General features: G+C 42.0%; 1 protein-coding gene across 1 annotated transcript in view; it reads left to right on the top strand.

The window, feature by feature from the left end:
- TSPAN13 (tetraspanin 13) overlaps window positions 1-18,771 on the top strand; it is a 32,157-nt gene that overhangs the window by 4,632 nt on the left and 8,754 nt on the right. Inside the window, exon 2 of the mRNA XM_051963621.1 lies at window positions 15,749-15,916. Within this exon, the coding sequence (XP_051819581.1) occupies window positions 15,749-15,916 (168 nt within the window). The remainder of the gene's footprint in view (window positions 1-15,748; window positions 15,917-18,771) is intronic.

The following is an 18,771-nucleotide window of genomic DNA, read 5'->3' on the forward strand; positions in this document are numbered from 1 at the left end:
ATGATCAGTGCAGTGAGCAGAACCAAAAGAACATTGTACACAGTAACAACAAAATTCTGTGATCAACTGAGATGGACTTAGCTTTTTTCAACAGTGAGGTGATTCAAGGCAATTCCAATATTGATTTGTGATGGAGAGCCATCTGCATCCACAGGAAGGATTATGGGGATTGAATATGGGTCGAATCATAGTTTTTTTCATCTTTTTGTTGTTATTGTTTGTTTGTTTGTTAATTTTTTTTCTTTCTCATGTTTTTTCTTCCCTTTTGAGTTGATTTTTTCCTTGCACAGTGTGATAAATGTGGAAATATGTTTAGAGGAATTGCACATGTTTAATGTATTGCTTTCTGCCTTGGGAAGGGGGGAAGGGGAGGAAGAGGGACAAAAATCTGGAACACAGAGTATTTTGCAAAGGTGAATACTGAAAACTCTTTGTATTTTTTTGGAAAAACAAAATACTATTAGAAGTGAGTCAGAGTATACCTGGGTCCCCTGGGTCAGGACAGACTGAACTTTCTGCTGACAAGACTTCAATCAGGATCAGTGACGTCAGAGCCAGTATGATCACCAGAGCCCCAGGGAGAAGGTTTTCCCTCACCCCGTTGGATGTGCTTGTTCCCGGAGGAGGCCTGGCAAGGGTCAGGATCTTTTATTTATGGCACTTGGGCCCGCCTCCTCCTTTGTAGTTCTCAGCAGCATTCTGGAGAGTCAGGATAGTATGCCGAATGATTGTAAGGAGAGGGGGAGGAGGGAGGGAGCTTTAATTCCTTCATCCGCCTTCTGGACCAGAAGATTCCTTTTTTATGCTTCTGGGCATCCAACTTCTAGAGAAAAGAAAACCCTTGAGTTTGAGGGGAGAGCTAGAAACTGAGGGCCCAGCTGGAGACAAGATTGCTGATATCACTTTTGGAGTAACTGAAATGGGTCTGATGCTTTCAGAGGCATTTCATTAAAGTGGAAATAAAAAAAAAATCAGCCCTTGGAAAAGCAGGTGGGCAGATCCTACAATAGATTAGTTCAAGAAAGTGGGTCCTGCCAATCATGTGACCCTCCATTCTTGATTTATAGAGGAGGAAACTAAGGAACCGATGGTGTTCCCAATCACTGGGTCATGGAGTAAGTATCAGAGCTGAGATCTGAATTCTGGCTCTTTGGTTTCTGAATCTCTCCTGCTCTTGACCCTCAGGTGTTCCACCAGTGAGCCTCTCTCCTGGATGACTAAAGTATTTCTATAAGATATTTTCATTTGCTTTATAAAATCCATCCAGGTAATATTATGTTGTGCCAGGCACTTGGTAGAATATTGGGGTTAAGCCACCGAGCAATTGATAAACAATATTTCTCAATCTAAACCAAGAGTTTAGAGTTCAGATCTTTTATCTTTGGAGCTAAACTTTTTTTAATTAATTAATTTATTTATTATGGCTTTTTATATACAAAACAAATACATGGGTAATTTTGCAACATTGACCCTTACAAAACCTTCTGTTCTAATTTTTTCCCTCCTTCTCTCCACCTCCTCCCCTAGCTGGCAGGTAGTCCCATACATGTTAAAGTATATGTTAAATACAATATATGTATACATATTTATACAGTTATCTTGTTGCACTAGAAAGATCGGATTTAGAAAGAAGATTAAAAATAACTTGAGAAGAAAAAAAACAAAAATGCAAGCAGTCCACACTCATTTCCCAGTGTTCTTTCTCTGGGTATAGCTGGTTCTGTCCATCACAGATCAATTGGAACTGATTTGGATCCTCTCATGGTTGAAGGGATCCACGTCTATCAGAATTGATCATCATGTAGTATTGTTGCTGAAGTGTATAATGATCTCCTGATTCTGTAGAGTGAAACTTCTTACACTTTTTCCACTGATAACTCCTTTTTGCCCAAGAAATTTTTATTTTGTACATAGTTGTATTAAATAGGTAGACAAATCAAATATTTACTGATAATAAATCATGAAGAAATTTATTTTAAATATTTTATTTTAAGAAATTTATTTTAAAATAATTCTTTGCTATGCATATAATTGTACCATTTATTAAAGATGAAAGCAAATATGTATAAATGAAATGGATGCACTTGGTTATTTTTACATGAAGAATTAAAACTTGGTAGAATATTTGGTATTTTTTTTTTACTGTTGCCACAGTTTAAGAAGCTTTGCTTTAGACTCAGGGACTTTGGGGCCGAGAGCATTTTCCCCCAGAGCATAGAGCTACGAGGGGAAAATGCTCTCGGCCCCAAAGTCCCTGAGTCAGCGTGGGACCCTGCTAGGTTTTCTCTGGGCCAATATCCACACAGTAACAGCTGGTGGGAATAGGTATCATCCTGAGATACAGCACAGGCTTCTTGAGTTTATCAAAGCAATATGACTGTTTATTCTGTTCTAAACACGAGCTTGAACTTTCTAGGTTGGTAAACAATAACAAGTTGAGGGTCAAATTTCAGAAACAGAACACCTCACGGTATGAGCAGAGGCCATCTGTCCGAGAAGCCAGTCCAAGGAGCTAACTCAGAACTCTTTCTTCTTAAATTTTCCCTTTATCATTTGGAAGCCTCACTCTGGGGCAGCCTTTGAGAAAATAGGGAGTCTGAGGTTAGAAGTACCAATGTGGGTAGTTGAGACCTGACCGAACAACCAAGGGTGATCATCTATCATTACTCCCCAAGAAATGGGGGGAGATTGTTTTTAGAGGGATCATTTTAAGAGTCCCATCTGCAGCTTTATTTTTTTAAAAAATTAGTGATAGCTTTTTATTTTCAAAATACATGCAAAGATAGTTTTCAACATTCCCCTTTACAAAACTTGTGTTCCAAATTTTTCTCTCTCCCTTTCTTCCACCCTCCTCCCCTAGACAGCAAGTAATCCAATGTATCTTAAACATGTGCAGTTCTTCTGAACATATTCCCACATTTATCAAGCTACACAAGAAAAATCAGATCAAAAAGGAAAAAAAATCAAGCAAATAGCAACAAAAAGAGGTGAAAATACTTTGTTGTGATCCACACTCAGTCCCCACAGTCCTCTCTCTGGATGCAGATGGCTCTCTTCATCACAAGTCTATTGGACTTGGTCTGAAATACTAGAGGGATCATTTTTATAGGAAATTCCACACTGATAGGGATAATCATGAGATAATTTTCAGAGAGAATTTTGAAAATGTAAGATGATATGCAGTCACAGCTTTGAAAAAGATAGGGGAATAACAATTCTTTTCTCCCTGCCTCACAAAACAGAGGTAAAATATGAGGTGGAGAATCATGGTAGCCATTTAAAATAATTTAATGTTTAAAAATGTTTTAGAACAGCAAACTTAAAAAAAAAATACTGTCTTTATTTAGTTCATAGGACCACAGCTGGAGACTTGGCAAGTTATTTTTTTTTTTTGAGAGGGGGACAATTTAATCATTTTATTAACAAGGCCATTATTATTAAAAAGAACAGTCATTTGACCATCTCTTTTTCAAAGACAGATACTTTATTAAGGATTTCTTGGGACTTATAAGTAGAGACAATGTAAAAGGGGAAAAAAAAAAAAGATGACAAAATGACTTAATGAAATCAAAAGGAACAATCCCCTTTGATAACATTGACAAAATCAAAGAGGACATTACTCTTTGATATGTAGACCTTACAGATAAAAGACACAAAGGAAAAAGTAAATGCTCTCTTCCTCTAGGTATATCTGATGCAGTGCTGTGGCTCTGGTCTATTCTTCTCCAGCTCGGGTCACTTGTAGGAGTTTCCTAAACAATTGATCTCAAAACAATTTATTTTTGGCAAAAAATTTGGAGAGAGCATGGAATCTAACCTGAGATTTAGAGAAGTAAAGGGACTAGCTTAAGATCACTCAATTATGGAGTTGCAAAACCAGGTTTTGAACCCAGTTTTTTTGGTTCTCACTCCAGTATTCCTTCTGTTATCCTAAGTCCCAAGTGATCCAAGTTGATGACTTACAATGACGACTCAGAAACTGAAGGAGGTGGAGAGGTATCTGACTGGAGGCGGGGACATGAATGCCTTTTCCCATCTCTGCTTTCATTACATGACCGAGTATAGAGAGCTTCCTCCCATTCAGCAAATATCCAAGTGCTTTCTGTGTGGATCACAACAAAGACATATGCAGTTCAGCACCTGCCTTCAAAGAACACAGAGCTTCATCTGGCTCTCTCCCGATTGGTTGGGGGAACCAGAATGAGATGCACTGTGTGCTTGTTGATTTCAGTTCTGATTTCAGTGTCAAGAAGACCCGGATTCAAATCTGGCTTCGGGCACTTAGTAGCTTTGGGGCTCTCGACACAGGAACGGACCTCAGTTTTATCACTGGCAAATTGGCCAAAGAGCTGGCCAGACCGTGTGTGTTGACAAATACACAACGATAAAGTATAGCTTTTGTTAAATGCCTGCTGTGTGCCTGGCACGGGGTCTCTGCCCTTGGTCGGCATTGGGTTATAACGGAGCAGGGTCCTTTGCTGCAAATCTAGCACAGCACAGCACGGCTCTCTCCACGGCACTTGGATGTTTAAAGGGCCAGCTCTGTCCCAAACTCCCAGTTGAACCCTGTGCCATCAATTACACCTGATGATGTCATCGGCCCTCTTCGTGGGTCAACAACAATGACTCTCCTGGAGCAAGAAAACGATCCGGGCTCATTGACCTTCAAGGCTCCTTCCCAGTCCAGAGTTCTGCCACTGCCTTGATTGAGTGGGCTCTGGAGACCAGAGTCTCTGCAGGCTTTTCAGCAGGAGGGAGAGTGCCAGGAGCAGAGTTCTACATTAGGAAGATTAATCTGGCATCTCTATAATAGCTTAATGCTTTGACTTCCTTTGTCCTAGCCTGTTGATAAAAAAATCAGGGCAAGACTTCAGGGAGGCAAGGAGACAGCAACAGAAGTGGCTTCTCGTAGGATGGAGTGCATTGGGGAACGGGGCTGCATCTGGCTTCTGGGCTCCGTTCCCGGGTTTGATCCCTTTGGGGGAGGGGAGCCAGTGATGCTCCCCCAGCCCCCCTCCTAGCCTTGGTTAATAAATTAAAACAAAATGTTAAGCACCGGAAAACCTGTTTTTCAGAATTATCTATGGGCACCCTCAGAGGCCAAGGCAGGACACTGAGTCACATTTGTAATTATTGCCATCATTTGGGCATTTAACAAAACATTCCCAAAGAGCAGGATTTTAATTAGACTTTTCTCCAAGTAATCCATCAGCGAGTATTCATTCAGCATTTATTCTGTACCAGATTCTGTGCTCGGGCAATGCAAAGGCACCAGGAAATACATCCTGCCCCCACGGAGATTACATTCTAGGAGGGGAGGGAAGGACAACAAGTACCCAGCACGTCCAGGGAGCCGACCGGCTCATCCGAAAGGCTCTCCGAGTCCTTAGCCTCTTTTCAGCAAGTAGGCAGAGCCTGAAGAACATGAATCTTAAAGTGGCAGGGAATAGCGAGGGAGGCGGGAGGGCCTAAGAAGAATAAGTGATCCAGGAAGAATGACCGGACTGGAACATCCTCCCTAGCTTGGCCATCAGGAGTTGGGGGAAGGTGACTAGTGGGTGTCACGGTTAGAGGGAGAGGCTCAGCTTTGAGATCGAGGGGCTAGGCTGGATAATCTAGCAGGGGTCCTCAAACTACGGCCCGTGGGCCAGATGCCATAGCTGAGGACGTTTATCCTCCTCACCCAGGGCTATGAAGTTTCTTTATTTAAAGGCCCACAAAACAAAGTTTTTGTCTTTACTAGAGTCCGGCCCTCCAACAGTCTGAGGGACAGTGAACTGGACCCCTATTTTAAAAGTTTGAGGACCCCTGCTTTAGATTCTAAAGGATACAAGTCTTCTTCTGTGCTTCATCCCAGGGTGGACAGGAACTGAGTCCTTGAGGGCTTTGCTAGAGAGCTCTGGTTCTGACAGGTCCCACCAAGCTGGAAGGGCTTCAAGGAGAGGGCTGGGAAAGTCCACCAGCCAGGCTTGCCAGCTTTGCCCTGGCCTCTGCTGCAGGTGGATGGCAGATGGTAACAGCTTTGGGATATGGGAAATATTTTATTTTTTAGAAAAAAAAAATTAGGATTCCTAATAATGCCAGTTGCACAAATCACCTCCTTTGGCCAAGTGAGGTAAGTGCTATTGGTATTACTGTCTCTATTTTAGTAAGAAGGAGAAAAACTCCAAGAGATCAAGCCATTTGTCCCAGATCACAGACCCCATAAGTGTGGATTTGAATCAGGTGCTCCTCAATTTGAGCATTCCTTCTCTAGTAGAAAGCTACCATTATGAAGATAATTGGCCAGGGCCCCATAATCTGAAACCAGGAAAATGAGGTTGTGTATGAGAGAGAGAGACAGAGACAGAGACAGAGAGAGACAGAGACAGAAAGTGTGTGTGTGTAAGTGTGAGTATGAAAATACCTAATATATTAAATAGGAGACAGGTGATGGCTCAGTGGATAGAACACTAAGCCTGGCGTCAAGAAGAGCTGAGTTCAAATGTGGACTCATACACTTACTAGCTTTGGAACTCTGGGCAAGTCATCTAACCTGGGTTGCCTTGAAGGCAGCTGGGAAGAACTCTGGCTCTATAATCAGGAAGATTTAAGTTCAGATCTGGACTCAAACTCTGGCCATGTGACCTTGGGCAAGTCAATCTGTTTGCTTCAATTTCCTCATACATTGAATAGGGATGATGAGAGCACCGATGGGAACCATGAGCACAGTGCCTGGTACTTAGACAGCAGATAAATACTATTCTCTTTCCCCTTCCCCTTAACTAGGAGATGAAGTGGGTCTCTAAGATAATGGTTATGACCAATCATTCACTCCTGTGAAAATAGATTTGAAAACCGTGGCCATGGCCCAGTGCCCCAGGAACCCCGGAGTAAGAGACCTTCTCCTTGTCCTTCTGCCACCCTTCCCCCGGCCAGTTAAATCCTCAGAGTGACAAGTTGAGAGGCTGACACCTTGGTCGGGCTTTATGTTAAATGCTCACTGATCCTTGGCTTGGGATCAGCGCTAATGGTGATATGTCTTGGTCCAAAAGCTCTTGATTTGTAGACCATTGAATATCCTGCAGATTAATTAAAAATGAGTGCAGGTGCTCTCCTGGGGCATGTGCTGAGTAAGCCTGGAAAATCTCTGACCAGATGACATTAAAAAAAAAAAAAAAGCTTGCTGCCATTTTGAATTTCAAACATGTGAGCAATGCAGCTGGTTGTCTGTTTTTTAGCTTTCAACTGAGGTTGCTCTTGAGAGGCAGTATAGCCCAGTGAACAGTGACAGGGAAAACCTGGGTTCAAATCCTGCTTCTGGTCTGCAGTAGCTGGGAGCCTCCTGAACCTTGCCCCCTCTCTGGGCTCCAACTTCCTCATTTGTAAAACTGAGATAATGTTTCCATCAGTAGCTACTTTGCAGCCTTGTTGAAAGGCTCAGTGGGTAGCTAGGAAAGGCATGGAGACATTTTAAAAGACCATATGATAAATGTTAGTTGTTATCTTCTGCTCCAACAATCTGGGATTTCATGAGGGCAGAGAACTTGGGATGGGGCAGCTCCCTCCACCGATTCTCAAAGCCCCAGACAGGCCTAATCAGACACGCTGAGCTCAGCCAGTAATTGGATCCTGGGCTTCTTCTGGTCCCCAGTCTGGTCTTCTTTGGCCGGAATGAGATTGGCCAGTGTGTTTACTTATTTATTCAGTGCCAATCATGTTTCAGGCACGGTGATGTCTGTAAAACACTTAGTAGGTCTTGAAGTGCTCTGGATGTTCGCTCTGTATTCATCGGAATGGTTTGTTTTCTGGAGGCTGGCCAGCCTTTGATCTGGCTCTTCTGAGCTGGGGGAGGGGTCAGGGAAGGTGGGGTCGCCCTCGAAGAGCAGCTGTTCCATTTGGGCAAAGGCTGGGTTTATTGTCACTGCCAGCATGGCTGTCTGGACCTGGCTGCGGAAGCAGCCCAGAAGGATGGTCATCCCGGCCCACTGACCAGTAACTGATGGTTTGCACAGTCCCTGGATTTTTAGGAAGGGCTGAAAGGTGTGGTTCCTTTCTGAATCTTCACCAGAATTCTGCCCGGGCATACGTCCCTGGACAAAGCCTTGAAGACCCAGGGGCAAGTAGGAAGGAGACAGCTGTTGGTGGTATTTTCTGGAAAATTGCCATTTGATTGGTTTATTTTGGGCCCCATCATTAGTTAATGTATTGAAAAACCATATTTTTATTTTTCTTATTTTCAACAATATTTTATCTTTCCAAATACATGTCAAAGGTAGTTTTCAACCTTCGTGTCCAAATTTTTCTCCCTCCTTCTCTCCCTTATTTCCTCCCTTTCCAAGATAGTAAGCAATCCAATATAGGCTAAACACGTGCAATTCTTTTTAACATATTTCCATATTTACCATGTTGTGCAAGAAAAATCAGACCAAAGGGAGAGAGAAACCACGAGAAAGAAAAACAAGCAAACAAAAAGGTGAAAATCCTCTGCTTTGATCCCCATTTAGTGTCCATAGTTCTCTCTCTGGATGCAGATGACATCTTCCATCCCAAGTCTATTGGAATTGTCTTGGATCACTACATTGTTGAGAAGATCCACATCGGTCACGGTTGATCATCACATAATCTTCTTATTACCGTGTACAATGTTCTCTTGGTTCTGCCCACTTTACTCATATCTCTCCAAAGACTTGTGCTTTTACATGACTTATATTTCCCATTAAGATCCTCATTCAGGGACCTTTTAGAACAACAACCAAAAAAAAAAAAAAAAAAAAAGAGGAAGGGAAAAAATTTAGCAGAACTAATCAACACATTGAAAAGTGTGATGTTAGATATGAGGCTCAACACCTATAGTCTCACAATCTCTAAATGAAATCGGGTTCAGTCATATATGACTGAAACAATTGATCAATAATAATAAGTAGAAAGGCCCTTTTGGCTCTGAAACCTCCGATCCTAGATCCCGTGACTTCTCCCACCTTTTGAGTCTCTACTTTATGTTTTCCTGAATTTTTATTTCAAACGAGACAATTTTAAAACACTTGGCACAGCGTCTGACGTATAATAAATGCTACAGAAATGTTAGTGAATATCTTCATCATCGTCGTCGATATTGTTATTTTCTCATGGGCCCACGTGCTTCTCTTTGCCCTTGTGGGCTTGTTTGAGAGGAAATAAAGTACTCTCTATAGACTTTTTAGCCTTGTTGATTCTTCATCTAAGTCCTTTTCATCTCTGAGTTTATATCGTTGACTTCTCTTTGTTTCCAAAAGAAAACAGGAAAGGTTGTCGCTTCCTGCTTCATGGAGACATGCCGAAATACAAGCGAACAGACCTATAATCTGTTTTATTAGAATTTCTTCTGAAGGAAGGAAGCCATTCACCAGAGATCTAAATTTACTTTCAATTAAAATTGATTTCATAAGGGAAATGTTGTCATTGAACTAAGGTGACCTTTTGTTCTTTGTCTGGCGGGAACTTGTGGCTTTAGGTTGAAGAACTGAGCTTTTCAATTATGAAATTAGAATAGGCTTGGCTCAGCTGATTTCTATTTTAAACAGTAGTCAGGAGGACTCAGTGCGGTCCATTTATTTTCCCCGGTAAGGACAAATGAGACCTTACTCATCTTTTACAGGCAGAAAGAGATGAAGTCAAAATTTCGAGGAGACACTGGTGAAGCTCCTCATTCTTAAAATGGTGAGACTTTGCTGGGGCTGAATTGAGAACATTAGCATCCTAATCCATATCATCCCAATCCATAAAGTAAGACTATGTTACAGAAACTCTTTTCAACATTAACTTTTTTAAAAAATAGACATTTTGGAAACTTTAACCATCGTGATTATTACGTGCTTGGTCCCCTGGCAATAGGGCAGGACTACATAGGAAGACGTTCCGGAATCATTTGCCTGTTGTTATTGTTGTTAAGTCATGTTCAACTCTTAGTGACCCCCTTTGGAGTTTTCCATTTTCCTCTCCAGCTCATTTTACAGACGAGTAAACTAAGGTAAAGAGGGTAAAGTGATTTTACCCAGGATCACGGAGCTAGTAAGTGCCTGAAGCCAGATTTGAACTTCCTGACTCCATGAATAGCACTCTATCCACTGTATGACCCAGCTGCCCCTTATCATTTACCCTATTATTGCCCCAATTCAGAACACCCGGGCAGTGATGGGCTTGGAGAATTGTCTTTTCTTTTTGCCTATTAATAACCTGTGACGTTTGTGTAACTTTTAAAAATTTATAGAGGCAGCGTGGATTCGTGATTAAAAAGCTGCCTTTGAAGCCAGGAAGGCCAAGTTCTAGCCCCATTTCTGCAATATACTGGCTGTATGACATTAGACAAGTCCTTTAACTGCTCAGTGCTGTAGTCAGCAAAGATCCTAAGTTGCAGAGAAGGCATTGATCTTCATTGGCAGGAGGAGGAAACTGAGGCGCAGAAGTTGACTACCTTGTGATGGTTACATAATCAGTAACTGTCAAGGAGTCTTGGAGTTAGAGCCAGAGAAGCCTCAGAGGAGCCCATAAATGAATGAAAAGGTAGCTGTCAAGTATTTTATTATGCAAACAGAAAAGCAAAATGGGCCCTGCCCTCCAGTAATCTCATTCTAATTAGGGGAAGCCACACAGAGAAGGGGTCAGCTGCAGGGTGGATGGCAAGGCCCCAGAGCCCATTGCCAGGTTGTATGACAGTGCCCGAAGGCTTTTTCAGATGAAGAAACCAACTCCGGAAGAGGAGAAGTCAGAGTAAGTGTTAGGGAAGGGATTCAAACTCCCTTCTCCCTTCTTCAAATGCAGTGGCATTTTGAAACATGGCTTTTCTGACTCTTAGTTTATGGTGTTTTTCTCATTGCAACACGATGGCCAATCAATGAGCCTTTCTTACCTCCTACTCTGATACCTGGGACTTTCTGTTCTGCCATATTCTTTCCCATTTCTATGCTCTTACTGTTTCCCTCCCTTGGGTGTCCTTGTTGTCACTGCCTTTGAGGATCCAAGAAGCATTTCTCATATTCCTAGCACCCCATCTTAGAAGTCCTTGGGATGAACTTCTCCCTAGAAACAACATCAAAATTATGCTCTGATATGGTCTGGAAATGACACTCAGGGCCATACTTTAAATGGGGTGGCAATAGTAAAATAACCTAAGAATAAATTTATTTTCATACCAACAAAGTACTGATTATCATCTCTTCCCCTCTCCTTCCCTCCCCTCCCTTCTTCTCCTCTCTCCCCGCCATTTTGAAGTTGTCGTCGTCGTTGTTTTTAATATAATGAAGTAAACATTTCAAAACACTGATTGGAAAGTAAAGTTTCAGAACACACGCAGTTTCAAAAATCAAAGACTGCTTCTACCAGGCTACCCCATCAGCAGAAAGCCCAAGGATGAAGTGTTGAGGATGTTAACAAGGTAATGAGAGATTGGGCTAGCCCTCTTTTAATGTGTTCTCCAGTCATATTCGCTTTCTTGGATTCTCTATCACACCATTGATTCATTATATTCACAGCTCACTGAACCTTCCAGGTTACCCCCCCCACACACACACACACCCCAATAGAGTAGATAAATCTCTGCCATTTTATACTTGGGAAATTGACTTTTTGAACTTAACTGAAAGAAGTGAAAATTTACTTTTTCTCCATTTCATTGCTAGATTTGACCCATTGCCATGTCTTCTCAACACCTTTTGGGATCCAGATGTTGTCATTTTGTATACTAGCTATTCATCCAGCTTAGCGTCATCCAAAGATCTGATATACATACGGTCTATGTCTTTATACAAGTCATTGATAAAATCATTTTGCAATGATTTTGATTCTATCATATGAGTTTTAATGATCTCAGATTTGAAATGTGGTGATCTGAGGGTAGTGACTAGAAGCATTAAGAACTGGATTTGAATCTCATCTCTGATGTTTACTAGCTGAGTGACTCTGAACAAACTACTTAATCTTTCAGTACCTTGAACTCCTGGTTTTTTCTTATGGTTCAGAGACAAGTAGCCATCTGAAGGGAACTCCCACACTAGGAGTATTTCAGTGTTTAATACAGTAAGAACTGAGTTCAAATCTGCCCCCAAGAACATAGTAGCTGTGTGACTGTAATCTCTGTTTGCCTAAATCTCCTGGAGAAGAAAATGGCAAATCATTACTTTTTTTCTTTTTTTTCTTTTTGCCTTGAAAACTCTCTGGACAGACAGTATTAGTGTGCTGTGTTCCATGGGTCATTCAGAGCATGACTGACAACTGGACAGCAGCAAACAGTGTAGTAGAAATGCACTCGTGCTCCTCTCTGTACCAGTTACCCCAAAGGGTCAAAGTTTTTTCCTTCTCTGAAGGAGCTTTCAATCTAGTTGTAAGAGTTGCAAAGTCTCTGAAAGAACAAGGAACAATAAGATAATATCACAAGGAAAGTGTGACCCGAGTGCCCCATGCTTCAGGGAAGAAGTCTACTAGGACCACTGATAGCCGGAGCAGTCAGGAAAGCTGGGCGGATTTCTGCTGGGCCTTGAAAAGCATAAGTGGGATTTGATTGGTTCAGCAGACTATATGTAGGAGTTGTGCAAAGGCAAAGATGAGAGTGGCTGGTTTGTATAATGGTGAGGAGGCTTGTCTGATTAGCATGGAGGATCAGTGTTAGAAGGTAATCGGATTGGATGAGGGTAGATAGTTTATGAAGGAGGTTGGTATCGTACTTGGTAACATGGGATGGAGTGATGGAGCGCCTTCTCTACCAGTTTGAGGAGTTTACATTCAGGTCTGTAGTAAGCAGGAGCCATTTTTTTTTAAACAGAGAATAGACATGGTACCCTAGTCATGTCTATGACTAGGCAAGACTGGCAGCTGCCAGTTCAGAGTCCATAGGACTTACCCTGTGGCCATCTGTGGGAAGGAGCACCCATATTGATGTGGTCATAGATGTTTATGGACTCATTGCTCACGAGAAGGTAGTTGTATAATATTTCTAGTTTTCTGACCCAGACAATAGTTTCTAAAAACTGTCATAGAAAGATTTTTCTGTCACCCTGGGAGATCAGATCATATTAGTTTTTGTAAGATTCCTGCTGTACATTAAATTCAAAAGAAAAAAGATCATGATGATAAACCTGCAGTTGCTTTGGCCTGGGTTTTGAGACCAGCAGTCTCACTGTTGGAAATACCCTGAATATAGACCATTGTCAGCTCATTGGGCTAGGAATAAAGGCTGATATTTCAAGAAATACCAGCTATAACTATTATAATATGACATACTGATGGAAGCTCCTTTTCAATCCTTCCTTATTGGTGCATTCAAGCTCCTCTATCTTCTGTGGCTCAGCCAAGAAATGGTTCTATTTGGGACCCTTCACCCTTGATTCCTTAGAGATCAGTGGAACAATGTGGAGAGAAGGAAAGACTGCTTCAGAGTCATTCCAGAGTAGTTGTCTCTTCTCTGATGGCCTTGGAATAAGAAAGGAGAAACATCCTCAGAAGCAGTGCCTGTGGACAGTGGGTGACCCAGCCCAAGTTTCTGTGCCTATCAGTGAGTTTTTCAAGAAGTCTCTGCTCCTTTCCCCCCAAAAAAAAGGTGGCTTTCCATCTATGTTTGTTTGATACCAGATGGTTAGGAAGGCCAGAGTGTAGTAACTGCCTTCCTTTGCCCCTGATTTTGGTGATTTTTTTCTTTGCCTGTTTATGAGAAACACAAAGAAACTTGAAAACCCTGAGTTGCTGATATGCTAAGGCTGGATGCCGCGTCTAGCTTTCATGCTAGTAAATATTCAAAAACAATTTTCTTTTCCCTTCAGTATTTAAGAGAACTGGGATTGTGGTTGTGGAGGTGGATCCCCCTGCCATACAGCTCACAACCCCTCTACTGCAGGCGCAAATCTATTTAGTTAAATTATAATCATTGTCTAAGTAAGTCGGTTTAAAATATAATCCAACAAATGGGATAATTTTAGAAACAAACCACATTATATATAGAAGGTTTTTCTGTTCCTAAACCAAAGTGGCAATGAGATGAAAAGAGCACAATGTACCTAAAATTTGCCTCAATTTAAATTTTCCCTGAGTTTTTGCTCCTCCCTAAGATAAAAGCCAGTTGTTTGCCATCTATGCACATAGTATATCCATCTATACATAGGTACATATATATGGGTGTGGATATCACACATTTCAAATGGTTTCTTTCAGATGCTATCTTCTTTTTCAAGAGGTCTTCTCCAAATCAGAATTGATCTGGTCATTCTCTTCCTAACGTGGAATCACTTTGCATTGACCATGCACACATTCTCCCTGTTCTTTCTCTGTGTATTGGTGATGTCCCAGTGGAGAATGTACACTCCCTGCCTCGAGGGGCTGCTTTGTGTCCTCAGCTCTTTTGCCTGCCACGTATTAGGCACTGACAAGTGCTTGTTGAATTGGATGCTTCTATAAATATGTCATCTCCAGACTTTCGTCAGCAGCCATTCTATTTAAAAGCCTTGGGTACTTCTTTCCGGTGTCTCTCAAACTCTGCCTCTCATTGTCATCTTATCCCACTCACATTTTCCAAACCCATTCTTGAGTTCTAGAGAATGGCTCTGAATGACTTACAGTTTTGTAGTCCCTGGATATGTTTGGGGGTCTCCACGGTTCTTTGCCCATTCTCCCTGCTCAGCCCCACTGCTGCTGATCCGTCCCAAGGCTTGTGAAAATGGTAAGGGGTGGTCTTCTGCAGAGAGCTCTCCGAGCCAGGCTGACTTCCCATCAGTATTTGGTAGTGGATTCCTCAGCTCAGAACTGGTGGAAACACAATTAACATGCATTAATTACTTTTTTTTTCTGATTTGTTTTATTTTAGTTCGGCTTTCAATTTCCGGTTAGATTTTATGTTCCAATTTTTCTCTCTCTCCTTCCTTCCCTCTCTCCAAGAAAACAAGCAATCTGATATAATTTATACCTATCCAATACTTTTCAACATATTTCTATGTTTGTCTTGTGTAAGAAAAATCAGACCAAAAGTGGGGGAAAACTCCACAAGACAGAAAAAAGCAAGCAAACAAAAAAAGGTGAAAATACTATACTTCGATCCACAAATGGGATGACATTTTCCACCACAAATCTTTTGAAATAGTCTTCCACCACAGAACATGCATTAAATATAAAGAGCAACTTTATATCTTTTCTCTTTTCTCATCATTTATCAAAGTCTGCTTGATTTGGAATGTACTATCTTTGACCGAAGCAAAAATCTTGTCAGATGGTGAATTGCGAATGTGGTGGAATCCAGAGAAGCCTTGGGCCGGCAGGAGCTGCAGAGCCTGGATTTGGATCTCAGTTCTGCCATTGAGAGCTGGAAAGCCTCTGCAGAATCATCAAATCCAACCCTACCATCTTCTAGATGAGGAAACTGAGACCTAGCTAGGTTAAGTGACTAAGATAGAAGTGGTAGAGCTGAGATTCGAATTCAAGGCCTCTGATCCCAGCTGTTCCACCCTTATTGTGTGCCATTGGACAAATCACTTATTCACTACCGGCCTCCGTTTCCTTCTCTACAAATTAAAAGGATTGGATGGTCCTCTTTAGCCCTCGATCTGTGATGACCTTGTTTGCCTCCGTACTTAGAGATAGATTTTGCCAGATATTAACCATTTCCAATAAAAATTTTTTTTCCAGATGTAAGCTCTTTGAGGGCAGAGATTGTTTGATTTTTATCTTTGTATTTCTAACCTTGCAGGAAACGTTGTATATCTAAATAGATCTCATTTCTTCTTCCTTTTTTTTTTTTTTTTTTTTTTTGCAGCTGGTTAGCCTGTTGCTGATTGGGATCGCTGCTTGGGGAATTGGCTTTGGCCTGATCTCTAGCCTCCGAGTTGTTGGCGTGGTCATTGCCGTTGGCATTTTCCTCTTCCTGATCGCACTGGTGGGACTGATTGGTGCCGTGAAGCATCACCAGGTGTTGCTGTTCTTTGTATCCTTTGGGGATGATGTGGAGTTGGGGGAGGGAGGATTGTTTTGGTTTTTTGCTTTTCCATCTTCTTTACAGCCTTCATTTGCTATTAACTACTTACTTAATAGGATTAATCAATTATGTAGTTTTAGAATTGTGATTTCATTGGTATCCTGGGGCAGGAAATCTATCTGTTGATGCTAATCTCCAACTCTTCGGCAAGCATTTGGTCTGAGAGAATTGACTGAGAACACTGAGGGGGTATGGGACTTTCCCATAATTACTCAGCTAGTATCTATCAAAATCTATCAATTTGAAATCAGATTTTTCTGACTCCCGGCTGTCACTTTGCCTTTCACAGTAGAAAGTATTTTTTCTAAAATTATTATTCAAGTCTTAAACTAGTGAAGGTCAAGTAATGCAAGAGTATTTACATCCATTGAAGAATCCCTGCTGCAGTTCTTCATTGCAGCCTGGGGAGTGGATCTGGGACTCTGGAAGTCTCTGTTATGTCCCACCGACCCCAAGGAAAAGCTTTATGTATGGGCCCACTGGTTGATTGTCTAAAGGCATTCTGGGAAAGGATGGATTTCGAGCCAGAAGACTCAAGTTACAATTCCAGTTCAGTCCCTTTTGATCTCTATGACTGAACAATTCAATTTAATTCAATTCAGCAGACACTCATTAAGCCACTTCACCTCTGTGGGCCTGTTCCTCATCTATCAAATTAAGGGAATTGGACTAGATAAATCCAAGGCAGCTTCTGGTTCTAAACCTTTGCTCCTATGTTCTGCTACCCAAGGATCAGCTTGTCTCAATTCGGGGAAGTTAGTTGGTCTCTATGTAATAATCTTTGGCTACAACAGGCTCTTTCAGACTATCAACTAAGTTAAATGTGTCTTAGCCTCTGTTGGTAAAGAGAATTTCCACATTAGCCAGATGGCAGGTGCTTCAAGTACTAAAAGTTCAGCAGAGAGGAAGCTTTTTGGGCAGGAAATGTGGTGTCTGTTTTTTGTGGCTTCAGTGCCCACGTAGGGCTTGGCACAGAGTCAGCACTTAATTTGCACTTGTTGATTGGGTCCCATGTGAGAATCCTTTTCTTCTCTCTGGATGTGACCCAGGCTGCCCAGTGCTGTGTCACTTGATCAATATTTGCTCACGGGTATTATCCACCGAGGCAGAGGTGAACAATGGGAATTGGCCACTTTCTCTCAGAGTACAGGAACTCGGCAGCATATGGCTTGCTCACTTCCCGGGTGTGGGCTGTATTTTGCTCTTGAGAGATGGAGAGACTAGGAACCTAGAATATACTTAGTCACTGGCTGAATACCTCCCTGATCTTCCCAAAATGCTCAATGAAGACATTTCTTGAGCACTCATTATACACTTGCTTCCATACCCTGCTCAAATAATTCAATGTGATAAGCATTTATTAAGCACCTACTATGTGCTTGTCACCATGCTTAGTGTTGGGGGATACAAAGAGAAAAAGGAATAGTGACTTTTCACAGGAGGGTTTACATTATATATGGAAAGTTTGTATTCCATTCAGCCACTATTGGCAGTATGATGGTGGGTGATTTAGGGAAGAGTCTGAAAGGAAAGTTAGTTTATTTTAATAAAGCTGATTGTGTTAAAAAAAAAAGATTGTTTTATCCCTATAGGGATTATCTACTTTATGGTTTATTTTAATCCTAAGCTTCTTTTCCTCCATCACCCAGCATTATCTTGCACCTCTGGTCCTTGATATTATGAAGTATCTGATTGAAATTCACAAAAAATGGTAGATTTAGCATAAGCAAAGTGGTGAGGAAAGGAAATCTGCTGCCCCCTAAGTCAGCAAAGAATACCCATTAAGACCTGGGATAAAGTCTCTTTGATTTTGCCTTGTGGTATCCTTGGGGTTTTCTTTTCAAAAGTCTGGATGCTGAATTTAAAGATGAGATAGTTAAAATAGCTGCTGAAAAACGTATTATGTGCATCCTTTGGGAGCCTGGATATAGAATTGAGAAGGTTTAAAAACCATCTCCTTTCACCCCATTCCTCTCAACCATGGGGAATGGAAACCCGACATTGACTGGCTTGTGTTCTTCCTCCAAGCAAAACTCTAAGTCCCAGGAGTAAACATGGAACCGAATGTCCTTAGGATTCTCCATCTGGGGTTACTGGCTCGTTGCTGGAAGGAGCCCCAGGATTGCTCTAATGAGTCTATCTCTTTCACCTATTTATGCTGAAACTCATTGGATTTTGTAGCTTAGTTCAGGAGGAAGCAAAGGCTGCTTCGGGTGCAGCACGGTGGGACCATTTCAATGGCTGGACCTCCTTGACCTAACCTGGTTTTCCCCCCTTCCTCCAGAGTACAAGGTGGCTGGGCTTTCCTCATCTCCTGCTGCCAGCTCTGCCTCCCTCTGGAAATGAATCCTTGGGGTTCCTTGGTGTTCATTCCCCAGGGCAATTGCTGGTTTTCCCTCAGGAGAATCTAAGTTCTTTGAGGACAAGGATATTTTGTCTTCTTCTTTTCTATATCTCCATAGTGAGCGGAATGGGTTTTTGCTGAATTAAATGGGCTTTTCTAAGATTTGAATATCGGTAAGAGCCAGTATGGCACAGTGGGCAGAGCACACCAGCCTTGAAGGCTAATGTCCTGCACCGGATGCCCACAAGTGTGGGACTCTGGGAGCATCTCTGGCCGTCTCAGGAACTCTCTAAGCTGATTGGAGAACTGCCCTCTGACCTTCCCACCCCATGAGCAGTCTGAGTATTTAGGGCAGCAGGAACCAGTGTGAACGGCAGCCAGGCCTGGGCACAAGACCTGCCTCAGACACGTGCCAGCCTGAGATTCTGGACAAGTCTCCAGGCCGTAAGATGCCGGCCCG

This window comes from Antechinus flavipes, chromosome 5 (assembly GCF_016432865.1).
Source record: "Antechinus flavipes isolate AdamAnt ecotype Samford, QLD, Australia chromosome 5, AdamAnt_v2, whole genome shotgun sequence".
In the NCBI taxonomy this organism is placed as follows: domain Eukaryota; kingdom Metazoa; phylum Chordata; class Mammalia; order Dasyuromorphia; family Dasyuridae; genus Antechinus; species Antechinus flavipes.